At 39.4% G+C, this 13,674-nt stretch overlaps 2 protein-coding genes across 2 annotated transcripts in view; both read left to right on the forward strand.

The window, feature by feature from the left end:
- Window positions 1–250: 250 nt before the first annotated feature.
- The window catches only part of Rif1 (Rap1 interacting factor 1), a 103,760-nt gene continuing 90,336 nt past the window's right edge, over window positions 251–13,674 (forward strand). The window contains exons 1-2 of the mRNA XM_017614706.1: window positions 251–396; window positions 449–2,896. Of these exons, the coding sequence (XP_017470195.1) occupies window positions 307–396; window positions 449–2,896 (2,538 nt within the window). The 5' untranslated portion in view covers window positions 251–306. The remainder of the gene's footprint in view (window positions 397–448; window positions 2,897–13,674) is intronic.
- Window positions 9,779–13,674, forward strand: part of LOC108361930 (RNA-directed DNA polymerase from mobile element jockey-like) — a 4,603-nt gene continuing 707 nt past the window's right edge. Inside the window, exon 1 of the mRNA XM_017614707.1 lies at window positions 9,779–13,169. Within this exon, the coding sequence (XP_017470196.1) occupies window positions 9,797–13,169 (3,373 nt within the window). The 5' untranslated portion in view covers window positions 9,779–9,796. The remainder of the gene's footprint in view (window positions 13,170–13,674) is intronic.

Consider the following 13,674-nt stretch of genomic DNA (forward strand, 5'->3'; position numbering starts at 1 on the left):
AATAATTTTTCATCAATTAACATTTTTGCGTCTCATACTTTGACGCTTTGAAGTCGCTTCGTGTGCAGATATTGAGGCGTAGAGGAATCGGTGCTGCATAAAAAATTTAATACGCGTCTGAATCTAAACGACCAGTGTGCAGACTGCCTTATTCATCATTATGCATATTGATCGTGAGACGGGGCCCTATTTTTATATTGAACGTGTGACAGGCGTCTTGGAAACTTCAAACTATTAAACATACCTTTTGTGTATGTTTGGCGCGCTAAAATTTAATGTGCTTGGCAGCAAAGTTTATCTTGTGAAATGGATTCTACCTTGGGACGTGGGTTTTATGAGGTATATTGTTCCTCTAAAGAAATACTGAAGAACAAACAAAGGCATTTGTTTTGTAATGTGAGTATGTACAGTATTTAAAGGAAACGATTACTAAATATTGTGTTTTTAGATGTTGGATCTTTTATCCAACACCAGCAAGAGCACCCCATCGCCAGTGATTGCGAAGATAATACCTTCTAATGATTTAATTCGCTTTTGGGTAGATGATGTATTACCTTTAGTTTTCGACGAAGATCTGTCGATACAAGGCTGTGCTGTATCTGCTTTGGAGCAAGGGTTATCGACATTAGAAATTGGAAATATTCACAGCCATAAAGAATGGAATAATGTTAAAAACTCGATTGTTAAGGAATATGCTTGCAAAATACATCGATTGAGGGAAACCCGGAACCAATACTGGAATCGTGTTTGGTGTATACTGATTCGATTGCTTGATCGGGAGATTTTAAAGAGCGCCAGCACTATAAACTTATTTTTGTCCATTGTTGAGCTTGGATTCCGAAGCCCTGATAATAATGTACGTGCAGAAGCTTTTACATGTTGGCATCTTCTTATTCAAATTTTCGCTACTCATAATCAATTGTCGTCACCAAAAAGGCTAAAATTAGTTTGCATACCTCTTAAATCGTCGCAGTCAAAAACTCCATACGTAGCAGCCGTAAAGTTGCGAATCTGGTGGTTCTTGATCACATGCTTGGGTCCACAGATAGAAGAGCATTTTGAAAATGTTGTTGAAGCATTTCTTATATTCTGCTTCGGATTGGAATCGAAAAGCACACCTGGCGTATGTCAGCAATACGTAACAATACGTGAAATGGCATTGACATGTTTAGCTTCCATCGTAACCACAGAGCAAGACGACTTTCTGCACAGACTATTACAGGAGTATGAGATGGAATCATGTAAACGAACACCATACATAAACTCTAATATTATTGATAAACATTGGAAGTCAATATTATATGCTGTACTAGAAGCTACAAGTTTGGTCATCGAAAGTGAAAAACAGAGTGATATTGAGGATCGACTGTTAAATGTGATCATTAAAAGTACAACTTTAATAGTGACTAGGGGTGATATGGCCCCATTATATGAGTATTTTTGTTCTGGTTTAGGGCAAATTATGATAAAAAGTTGCCGGCCGATGATAATAGTCGCCAACGTGATTGCAACCGAAGGACTTCGTTTTTCACATTCATTACTTAATTTTGATAATTATGCGAAAATATTAAATTGCTTGATAAAATTTTTGACATTAATTCGCGAAACGGTAGATGCTGTTACTATTCAGCATTGCACTACCAGAATTTCAAATTTAGAATGCTTTCTACCAAAACGTCTTTGTTGGCGTGCGGTGGAGGTCATAGCTGATTATTTCTTCAAAATGCCAAACGATGAGGGTTTTGAATATTTTGAAGTAAAATTCTTAATATGGCGCGATATTTCATCAGAAATGGTGAATTATATACGTCATAATACATTTGGTCGATCTGCTGAAGAATTTATTGACGTGTTAATATCATGGAGCTTATGGCCTCTACGTATGATAATAGAATTTACTGGACGCCGGGAAAGTTCTATTTTTGATGAACATTTTTATTTGCTATGGCACAACTTGCTTCAACTGACGGAGAGCACAAGTGGTAGAACACAACATTTATTAGACGTGGGCGAAGTTTTAAAGGCCTGTCTAAAATCTGGTTATAAATTGGGAGTTTTCATCCATCTTTTTAATGCATATTCGGAAGAAGTAATGAAACATGATTATCGTGGCTTTCCTATACTCTACGAGCGATTATTTTCAATTTTGTGTGAAGTAATTCAGAAGAAAGTACCCCAAAAAGAGAAGGAAAAACTTCTTACACTGTTAAGATGTGTTCTGCATGGTTTAAAATCTCCAGAACAGAGCTCGTTGATGCAGACAATCAAATCCACACTTAAACATTTCTTACGCAGTTCATCAAAAGGAGGAGTCGGCTCGAAGTTTTTTGAGGAGTGGAAGCAATCTATTATAAATATAGCTCGTTCTTCTATGGATAGAAATTATATAAATATGGTTACAGAATTATTTAAGGATGATGTATATGTTATAATTCCATCAGTATGGAGCCTGAAACCAGAGAAATTGACTGATAGACAAAAAGAACGTTTAGCTGAGAAAAATAATATTCCAGCATTATATAATGACATGAGTCAGTCGCAGGATTCATTAATAAAACCTTGGACTCCGAAGAAATTAGTAATAGCCAAGGAAGATCAAAATGAAATTGTTATAGAGGGTTCAAATAATAGGCAAAAGGAGGGTAACACGAATGTGGCGGAATGTTCCCAAAGTGGCGTTTCGTTTAGCTTACCAAAGGCTTGCTTAGACATGGCTTCAAGTAAACGGAATGTAGAAGAAAAGTTCTTAACATCGATGAGCACTAACAAAGAAAATGTGCAAGACGTTCATAGCAACAACGCAGATAAATTACTTGAGCTACAAACGACTGAAGCGAATCCGAATACATTCTCTGCTGCTGTACAACAAATTAAAAAAAACGAAAATTCACAGCAGGTTAGTAGTTTTTTCGGTCCTATTAATATATTTTTTTTATTTATTCAATATATGATGTACATTTTACGGACTATGGTATTAGATACAAATGTACATAATTCATTAAAAAAAATTTAAATCAATTATACCTCAGACTTAGAATAACAAGAATCAGGTACGGACATAAATATAAATCTTAGCGATGAAAAATCAATATCTAGTGTTCTATAGACGTTAATAAACTCTCTAAAGCGTACCAAAGATTGAGGTACGTGGAACTGCGAAATTCTGTGAGGAATATAGAAATCTATCTGTACAATAAGACCAGGGAAGTCAATTCTCCCAGATATCGGAATAATGGGTCGATTATCGATAGCAACTGAACTTCAGTTGCATTGCTAGTTGCCGAAACGGTGCCCCTATTCGGAAATGCAGTAAACCAAAGCAACAGTGCCTTACTTCTAAACCATAATTGCTGGAAAAGCCCAATTTGCGCAACTAAGTTCGGATTCGACATCCACCCGCGTTTGCTCATATTGCACATTTTTATCAATTATAGTTCAGATTTAAAGAGACTGATTGTTGTTGTTGTTGTAGCGTCACTACTAAGCCCCGCCTTTTTCGGGTCTACGTTCAATCATTTTCATCAAGCTCAACTAACGGGAGGCCCAGGAAACGAGCTGTTTCAATGGGTTCGGACCAGAGGGAGAGGGGTGTTAGCTGAGGCCTAACCCCACCCCCCTCATTAAAGAGACTGATGCTTTGTTTTGCTGCAGTTCCGAATATCCCCGATATTCTTCTTGTACTACATACTATACTAGTTTATATTTTTTATCATTATTTCGAACTCGTTTCTGTTCCTTGCCTATTAGTTCTCTTATAGTTTTAAGGCCCATTCATTCTTTTATGTTGTCCAACTATGTAATTTTGCTTCTTCCTGCTCCACTGCGTCCTGCGATCTTGCCCTGTATTAATAGTCTTAAAACTTCATATTTTTGCCCTCTTATAATTTGTGCTAAATAGGCAGTTGTCCTTTGTTTTATCTCTTTTATCAGTTGTCTCGTGGTCTCGGCTCTTTGTAGTACAGTGTCATTGGATATTTTATCCGTCCACTTGATCTTTAGGATCCTTTTGTAGCACCACATTTCAAAAGCTTCCAGTCGATTTATGCTTTTGCTTTTTAGTGTCCATGTTTCGCATCCATATAAGAGAGTCGACCACACATAGCATTTAACAAATCTGATTTTCAACTTAATCGCTATATCTCTACTAGTGAGTCTCTTCCTCACGTTATTAAATGCTGCTCTTGCTGCCTCTATTCTGCCGTTGATTTCATTGTCATACTCCCACTTGTCATTCAGCCAACTGCCCAGATATTTGAAGCTTTTTACTTTTTCTATGTTTGTATTATTTAATGTCAAATTAACATTAGAGTAGTCTTGCCCACTTTTATTTATAATCATGAGTTTTGTTTTTTGAATGTTAATGTCTAATCCAAATTGTGTGCTATGCCTTTCCACTTTGTCCAGTATTCTTTGCAGGTCTGCTAAATTGTTTGTGATCGGGGTTGTGTCGTCAGCGTATCGAATATTATTGAAACACGAGCCGTTATGCCAGTCTCGTCACGTAGAGCATCTTCGAAAATCCTATTCGAATGAATTATGAAAAGGAGCGGCGACAAAATACAACCTTGTCTAACTCCTCTCTTTACTCTAATTTCTTCTGTTTTATTGTCCCCGAATCGGACTTCTGCTGTTTGTCTCCAGTGTAAATTTCGAATACATTGAATGCCATATTGGTTTGTGTCTATCGATTCTAGTGTGTCTATTAGTGTGCGGTGCTGGACTCTGTCAAAGGCCTTTTCGTAGTCCATAAAACATAAGAACACATCTTGGTTGGCGTCTTGGCATCTCTATACAAACATTTGTTCACTGAACAGCGCTTCTATTGTTCCCATGCCTTCCTTAAACCCGAATTGCGTCGCTCCCATTAATAATTATATATCCGTCTATGCATAATTTTTAAAAATATCTCATTAAACTAATGAGCCGGTAGTCTTTACATAGCTTTACGTTTGCTTTCTTCGGAAGCGTCACGAAGGTCGATTTAAGTCATGAGAGGGGATATTCTCCAGTTTTGTATATGTAGTTAAAAGTTTCTAGTAATACATTCATACCTTCGCCGTCAATTAGCTTTATTATCTCCGCTGGTATTTCGTCCCACCGCTTTTTCTTTTTTGACCTTTATTGCATTGATTATCTCTGACTTTGTTATTTCCAAAAATATTTCATCGGTTACGCCCCTAGCTGGTATACTGTCTTCCCTCGAATCGTCCTTGAAGAGTTCGTTCACATATTCCCTCCATAGTTGTTTTTTTCCTGCTTCGTCGATTATTAATTTATTACCTTTAACTGTTAAAATATTTATTCTAAGTATTACGTTTTTTGTGTTACGAAATTCTTTTAGTTTTTTGTGTAGGTTGAAGTTATCATGTAATTTTTCTTAGCGCTCTATATCTTTACATTATTTTTTCGTCCACATATTTTTTGCTTAACGTATTTTCCATGTTGTTGTTGTTGTAGCGGCTACAACAACTCCGCCCAGATCGGTTGATATATCAGTCGTTGCCGTCAAGTTCCACCAACGGCAGCCCCAGGAAGCGTGCAGCCTACACTGGGTCGGTCCACAGGAACAAAGCCGTTAGGGTTCATGAGGGGTCTCTCCGCATGCCGGACACTCATTCGGCACATCCGAGTTCAGTCTGCTCAGGTATGAGTTTAACCTGCTGCAGTAGCCAGACCGAAGTTGGGCTGTTGTGGTTCTTGTCTCCCGAGGCAGATGAAACTCCGTCTCGTCACTGTCCGGTGGTTGTGTGCCTAGAACGGCATTCACAGGTCTAGAGTCTACATAACTCGAGACTGATTCCCTGTGAATGCCGTTCAGGGCCTGTCGGTATGCTGACGGGTCCAGAGGCTGCTTAATGAACCTCTGGACTTCGTCCGTCAGTTCGTATAGACGCCTCCTGACGTGCTTAGGCGAGGGCTCCTCTGCAAGCAGCTGTATGTTTGGGTGGCCACATCTGTGGCTCCCAACCAGAAACTGCTTGCAGAGCATTATGTTATGCTCCTTGACCGGGAGCATTTTTGCCTCGTCATGCAGGTGGTATTCTGGCGACATCAGGAGGCATCCAGTCGCTGTCCTGAGTGCGGTGTTCTGTGTTGTCTGTAGCTTCATCCACTGCGTCCTACTAGTCCCCGGCGACCACACTGGTGCTGCGTAGGTTAAAAACGGCTGGCCTATTGCCTTGTATGTTGCCAGCAAAGTTTCTTTGTCTTTGCCCAAGTACTGCCGGCTAGCGACTTGAGGACCTTGTTGCGGCTCTGTACTTTATTGACAATAGCGGTTGCGTGCGCAGAGAAGGAGAGCAGGCTGTCGAATGTTACTCCGAGTATTTTGGGGTTATTCACCGTCGGAATTGTTGTATCATCGACGTGAATTCCCAGCGGCAGCCTGACCTCCTTCGTCCAGGTGGCGAACAGGGTCGCAGATGATTTCGTAGGGGAGAGGGCTAGACACTTTGCAGTGAAGAAGCGAGAAAGTTCGGAGAGATACCCGCTTACTTTCTAACACAGGTCATCAATTCCATTCCCAGTCGCCATGATCGAGCAATCGTCGGCGTAAGAGACAATCGAGACTCCCTCTGGTGGATGAGGCACCACCCTGTGGAACCCCTTGTTTTATTTTCCTGAGTTTACTCGATTTGTCTCTAAGCATTACCGACGAGTGTCGACCACTCAGATAATTTGCCGACCACCGTTTGAGTCTCTGTGGGAGAGAAGAAGCCTCTATATCTTCTAGTAGCGTGGAAGGGCTGACGGTGTCAAACGCCTTTGACAAGTCCGACGCTACTAGAATTGTTCTCTCACAGGGACGGTTACGGTTAAGGCCACGAGTTATCTGAGTGCTTATGGCGTTAAGTGCGGTTGTTGTACTGTGCACTTTACGGAAACTATGCTGATGCTTCGCTGGGGTCAGGTGGTTCGTGAAATACGGGAGCAGCAAGGCCTCAAGTGTCAGCCAAGAAAATGGGTGACTGCCATAAGTGCAAAGGCCTAATACGCGGTGAGAGTGGAATCCGCTGTGNCTTTTGACATTTATTCTTCTTCTTCTTCTGCTAGCTAATTTCTGCTAGTAAAAATTTCACTAGCAAGAATTTGCAGCTCTCTCGTGTTGTTACGCTCTCGATTCAGTGCTCTCTTGCAAATTTTTTGGGTTATCATACACTTTTCCAGTAAAAATTTGCAGGTTCCAGTACAAATTAGTACTGACTACAATAATGCACCAAAAAAAGCAAAGATCGAAATTTTTAGAAAAATTGCCAAAAATCACAATTTTTACTTACGTCCACAGTATTTTTGCGTAGAGGTCATGGGTGTGAAAGGTCGTGTTATAGTTAGTTCCGCGAAGTTTTTTAAATTCAGCGGTTTTTATTAGCTTAGCGCGATTTCAAATGCAAATAGCGATTCGTATATATAAGTATAATCGGAAAGTGAATTTTTCTAAATAACAAAGTGATAGTGACACTAGTTTAAGCAAATCAAATTAAATTAATGTATACTTTGACTAAGAAGAAAACGGTGAAAGTGAAGAAAATAGTGACAGGCGAAAAGGNAGAAGCCTCTATATCTTCTAGTAGCGTGGAAGGGCTGACGGTGTCAAACGCCTTTGACAAGTCCGACGCTACTAGAATTGTTCTCTCACAGGGACGGTTACGGTTAAGGCCACGAGTTATCTGAGTGCTTATGGCGTTAAGTGCGGTTGTTGTACTGTGCACTTTACGGAAACTATGCTGATGCTTCGCTGGGGTCAGGTGGTTCGTGAAATACGGGAGCAGCAAGGCCTCAAGTGTCAGCCAAGAAAATGGGTGACTGCCATAAGTGCAAAGGCCTAATACGCGGTGAGAGTGGAATCCGCTGTGAAGGTATATGCGTCAAAGTGTTTCAATGGGCAAAGAAATGCTATGATCTCGATGAGTACAGTAAAAACAATGCCTATGTGCGCTTTATGTGTGATGGTTGTGTCACATATATGCATAATATTGATGAGGTGTTGCGAAACATGAATATCTCTATAGAGAATAATAGTAAAAACATAAAAGAGTGTAAAGACGACTTTCAAGAGTCGCAAAAAATGCGGGTTAAACAGTCAAAGCTCCTTTCAGAAGCTATAGAGAGGAAATTCGGTGAGCGTATAGATTCAATGCAAAAAGTTCAAAAAATATGCGAAACGAGCATAGCTGAGGCCAATAAGATGGAATCTCAGTCATCGACTAACTTTCGTTGCCTACGGTTGTGTCTTTGTGCGAGCGTATAGTTGTGTTTAACTCTGATATTAGTGTACAAACCGCTACTTAAGCACATATTAATATTTGTTATTGTATATTTTTCTCATACACGTGTTTCCTACGTGAAAGTGAAAAGTAGTTAATTGTAATCGGGTAAAATGCCCCATGGGGCCCTTAATCTAGGGGACAATAGATTTGCCTCTCTGGCAAATAGTCCCAAAGCTAAAAAAAAAGCGTACAAACAAATCTTTAAACGATTTCCCGGAACTTCCAACCTCCTCAATCCCCTTTGAAAACCCCAAGTATGTAGTGATTTCGGCAGCAAATGATAAAAAACCATTAACGCAGTACTCATGCTTTGCAGTACATAGGTCGTTAAAAATTATCAGCAACGAAATTGAAAATATTTCAGAACTCCGAGACGGAAGTCTGTTGCTTCTTGTAAAGAACAAGACTGTCGCCAATAAGTTCATTGCAGCAAAAAATCTGCCGGGTTTATGTGAGATTAAATGCAAATTTCACGATAACCTAAACTACGTCAAGGGCACGATTTACGCCCCATGCTTAAGCACTATCCCCGATGAAGAAATTGTTAGAGAACTCGAATCCCAAGGTGTCGTAAGCATATATAAATTCACTAAGCTTATAGACGACAAACGCCAACCTTCCGGCGTAGTTTTACTGACTTTTGATTCCTACCACTTGCCCACGACAGTCGGGTCTACGTAACCGGAACGACCCAGATTTATATCTGGCCAAGGACTGTCACTCCAGCAACACTCCCCAAAAAGTCTTTGGGGAATTTGTATGCTGCTACAACAACAACAACGACAAACGCCAACCTTCTGGCGTAGTTTTACTGACTTTTGATTCCTACCACTTGCCGGAGTCGATCAATGTCTCCTGGTACAAAGTAAAAATCAGGGAGTATATCCCAAACCCGATGAGGTGTAAAAGTTGCCAGAAACTTGGTCACACGCAGAAACATTGCAAAAACAACCCCTCCTGTGTCAACTGCAACTTACCTCCCCACACGCCCGTCCAATGCGTGCGCACAAAGTGTGCAAATTGTGATGAAGAGCACCCCGCTAACTCAAACAAATGTACAAAGTTTTTGCAACAAAAAGAAATTTTAAAAATAAAAATACAAAGAAAATGCTCTATGAAACAAGCAAAAGACATATACAGCTCACAAATACCACGACCAATGATTTTTTCCTCATACTCTAATATTACGCAGAATAGACCTCCAGCAACCACATGTACTTCTCAAAATTCCATAACCCAATCAAAAACAAATAACACCACAGCACCAACAATATTACAAGAAACTAGCGAAACAACATCCTCCAACACAAATAAACCCACTACTTCAAGAAATGCAACTACCAACAACTATAGGTCCACAACCACCAGCAACAAAAGAAACATGACTCAGGTTCTCTCTAACCCCGTCTCCCCAATCTCACAACTTAGCCAAGACCTTTTGCGGAAAAGTGACTATTTTTTTCTATCTCACCTTAATAAAGGTGATTTAGATTCAAATTAAAAAAAGAAAAAATATATTAATTGCCATAATGGTGTTTAATATACTCCATTGGAACATAAATGGCTACTACAACAACTTTAATGAACTCCAATTATTAATTAACGAATACTCACCATCAGTCCTTTCGATACAAGAAACACACTTGCCCGTAAATAAGCACGGCACAACACCCAAAAACTACATTAGCTACTTTCACAATTTAAATCATAACCATACAGGCAAACAGGGCATTGCAGTTATGGTAAAAAAGGATACTTCGCAAAAACAAATACAAATTCAATCTCCTTTATCAACAATAGCCATCGAATTAGATGTAGGGTTCCGTTTCACTATAATCTCCATTTATATACCGCCACATCAAAACTTCAGTCTGAAAGAGTTGCAAGATATTATACGCAGTTTTAACACGCCTATAATCATTACAGGCGACTTAAATGCCTGGAGCCCATTCTGGGGTTCAAACTCCACGAATCAAAGAGGTAAAATTCTAGAAGACTTGATTATGTTCGAAGACCTGATAGTACTAAACGACAACGCACCCACTCATTTTTCAACGTTCAAAACTTTTACCAATGTAGATGTAGTTCTATGTTCCGCCAATCTGGCTCCAAGGCTTAACAGCTCAACATTGGGCCGCCTACATGGAAGTGACCACTTCCCTATCCTGACCAATCTCAGTACACCAAACACTAATTGTGGCAAACCGAAACCAAAATTTTTAATAAACAAAGCCGACTGGAAAAAATTTCAAACATTAACAGACAGCCTAATTTCAAAAACTCCACAAACCCGTAACATTAACAAAGAAGCCAAAAATATTGAGCGAACAATACGAACAGCCGCTCACTTTTCCATTCCCCAGACGCAACATAAAACACAAAAACATATTGTGCCGTACTGGTCCCCACACCTGTCCTTATTGAGAGAAATCAAATTTAAGTCATGGGAATCTTTCAAGAAAGATAGAACGGACTCTAACTTGCTTATCTATAAAAAGGCAAATGCACACTTCAAAAGATCTCTTAAGGAAGCCAAAAGAAAGTCCCTAGCGAAATTCACCACCTCAATAAATCCCAAAACAGACCCTAAACAAGTTTGGGCCAATATAAAAAGACTGACAGGGACTTACAATCCGCAATCAATTAAATTTATCAACAGCAATGATGGTCCCATCTACCCCGCAAAAGATATTGCAGATGTTTTCTGCGCTTCGTGGTCTGAATACTCTAAAGATTCGAATTTCCACAGTGAATTTATCCAGGAAAAATATACTACTTTGGCGAAAGTCTATAAAAACACCAACCTCTCTGCAAGCGCGGAAGGATTGGAGAACCCTATTTCCACATTCGAATTTGAAATGACAATCGGTTCTATGAAAGGTAAGACTCCTGGAAGGGACCGAATTTCTTACCCATTAATAAAAAATCTTTCTGGACAAACAAAAAACAGAGTCGTACACCTTTTTAACGAAATTTTAAACCAAGGAAACTACCCACAAAGTTGGAAGCATGCTATCGTTGTCCCCATACCTAAGCCACACCAGCGCCATACAACCGTTTCAGGCTTCAGGCCCATCTCTCTACTGTCCTGCCTGAGTAAAACCTTAGAGAAAATAGTAGCAAAGCGCTTAATGTGGTACGCGATGACAAACGGTTTAATATGCACCAATCAGTTTGCCTTTAAGGAAGGACAAAATACTTTGGATGCTCTACTTCTATTTGAAAACTTTACAAGAAGAGGTCTAGCTACTAAAAACCATATTTCAGTGCTTATTCTCGATTTCGAGAAAGCATATGATCGAATTGGAATTCATGTTGTTTTAAAAAAGTTATCAGACTGGAAAATAGGCACTAGGATCTACAATTTTGTAAAGTCGTTCTTAAGCAATCGCACTTTTTGCGTCAAAATCAACAACAAATATGCAAAAACCAGAAAGCTATTCAACGGCATCCCACAAGGATCGCCTCTGTCCGTAATATTATTTATCATTGCGTTTGATGATATTAATAAAATATTCTTAAGCCAAAAATCTATTTCTCACATTACTTACGCGGATGATGTATTGTTATTCACGAAATGCAAAGATTTGACGACTGCTCACATTAGTTTTGTAAAAATGTTAAGTGATATTTCGAAATGGTCCAATATCTCTGGAGCTAACATATCCATCACAAAATGTAAAACTATGCATATTTGCAATAAACAAAGATGCACGTCACCAAATCTTACATTTAATTCTCAGACAATTGATAGTTGTAACAGCTTACGTGTATTAGGTATAATATTCGATAAGAAACTTCATTTTAGAGAGCATTGTACATACGTTAAGAAAGAGTTAATTACACGTTTAAATGTAATAAAATATCTTTCCACTAAATACTGTATGGTCCACACCGTTACATTGGTAAATATCGTGAGGGCTTTGATTTTGTCAAAAATAGACTACGGGTTGGTTATTTATGGACACTGTGCGAAACGCAATTTGAAACTTATAACCCCAGCCTACCACACTGCCGCAAGAAGGAGCCTACGCGCATTCCCAACGTCGCCAACTAAATGCATTTTGATGGAAGCAGGACTACCGTCCATTGATGAAAGAGTCCATTTCAACACAAGCAGGATTATCACAAAAATTCTATCTAGCTGCAACACCCTTCTGCAAGATGCGGTCAAAAACGCTGTGACAAGGAAAAGGGAAAGTAGAAACCAAAAATCTGCGGTGGAAAGAGTTGTAGAGGCTGCAAGGACACTGGAAATTCCCATCTCTCTAACTAAAACCAAATTCCATCGACCTCCACCCTGGCAATGTTTCGAACCGATCATGGTACTCAATATGGCTAAATACTCAAAAGTAAATACAGCACCTACAGCTTTTCGGAAAATCTTCCTCGAACTCACCACCCCTTTTAGAGAGATGCAATGGAAACTCTTATATACTGACGGGTCAAAGAATCCCTCGGCAACTGCCTATGCTGTTGTCGACGAATACCAGAACACAATTGCCGCGGGTCTCCTACACCCATTCTGTTCGGCATATACAGCTGAGGTAGTAGCGATTTACGAGGCTGTTAAATTTGCAATCCAATCGAGAGATAAACATGTCATTGTAACCGATAGTCTGTCAACGATGAAATCTCTTTCAAATGACAAAAATAATAATCATTTAATGATTGCCATTAAAAATATGCTCATGGAAAATAAAAACAGAATAAAGATTATGTGGAGCCCTAGTCACGTCGGAATTGACGGCAATGAGACTGCAGATCGTAGAGCGAAACTTGCATCAGAACAACCCCTAGTGACATCAAAATGGATGTTAAAACAAGACATTTATAGGCACATAAGCTCAGTAATGTTCTTAAAAAACAGAACGAGTGGAAAAACATTCGTCATCACTACTCGGATATCAATATAGGAAGCAAAAGCCCCAACCTTCCCCTCGATGTTAGTTGTAGCGAATTAAAGTCATTCATTCGCCTCAGAATCGGACATACAGTCATCTCCCACAGCCACATTCTCACGGGAGCTCCACCACCTCTATGCTCCTATTGCGGTTCTAACCACCTCACCGTCTGCCACTTGTTAGATAGTTGCCCAAACTTCACCGCTACAAGAACGGCACTTTTTGACAATATCAAACCTTCTAGTCTACTAAGGAAAACTGAGTCCGATAAAATAAAATTAGTTAATGAGTTTCTGAAAATTACTGACTTAAAAAAATTTATATAAAGTAAATTCGATATTAACTATAATCATAAGTATATATGTACCCTAAATCGCACTATCCTTAATCTAAACCCATATACTTAGTATAAGAGAGCCGAAGGCCTTGGATGCTAGTGCTCCCATTTTGTGTAAACAAGTGATTCATCACTTGCTTTCAATTAAATAATAATAATAATAATA

Source organism: Rhagoletis zephyria, unplaced genomic scaffold (genome assembly GCF_001687245.7).
Source record: "Rhagoletis zephyria isolate East Lansing unplaced genomic scaffold, Rhagoletis_zephyria_1.1 Rzeph_scaffold_00885, whole genome shotgun sequence".
Taxonomy (NCBI): domain Eukaryota; kingdom Metazoa; phylum Arthropoda; class Insecta; order Diptera; family Tephritidae; genus Rhagoletis; species Rhagoletis zephyria.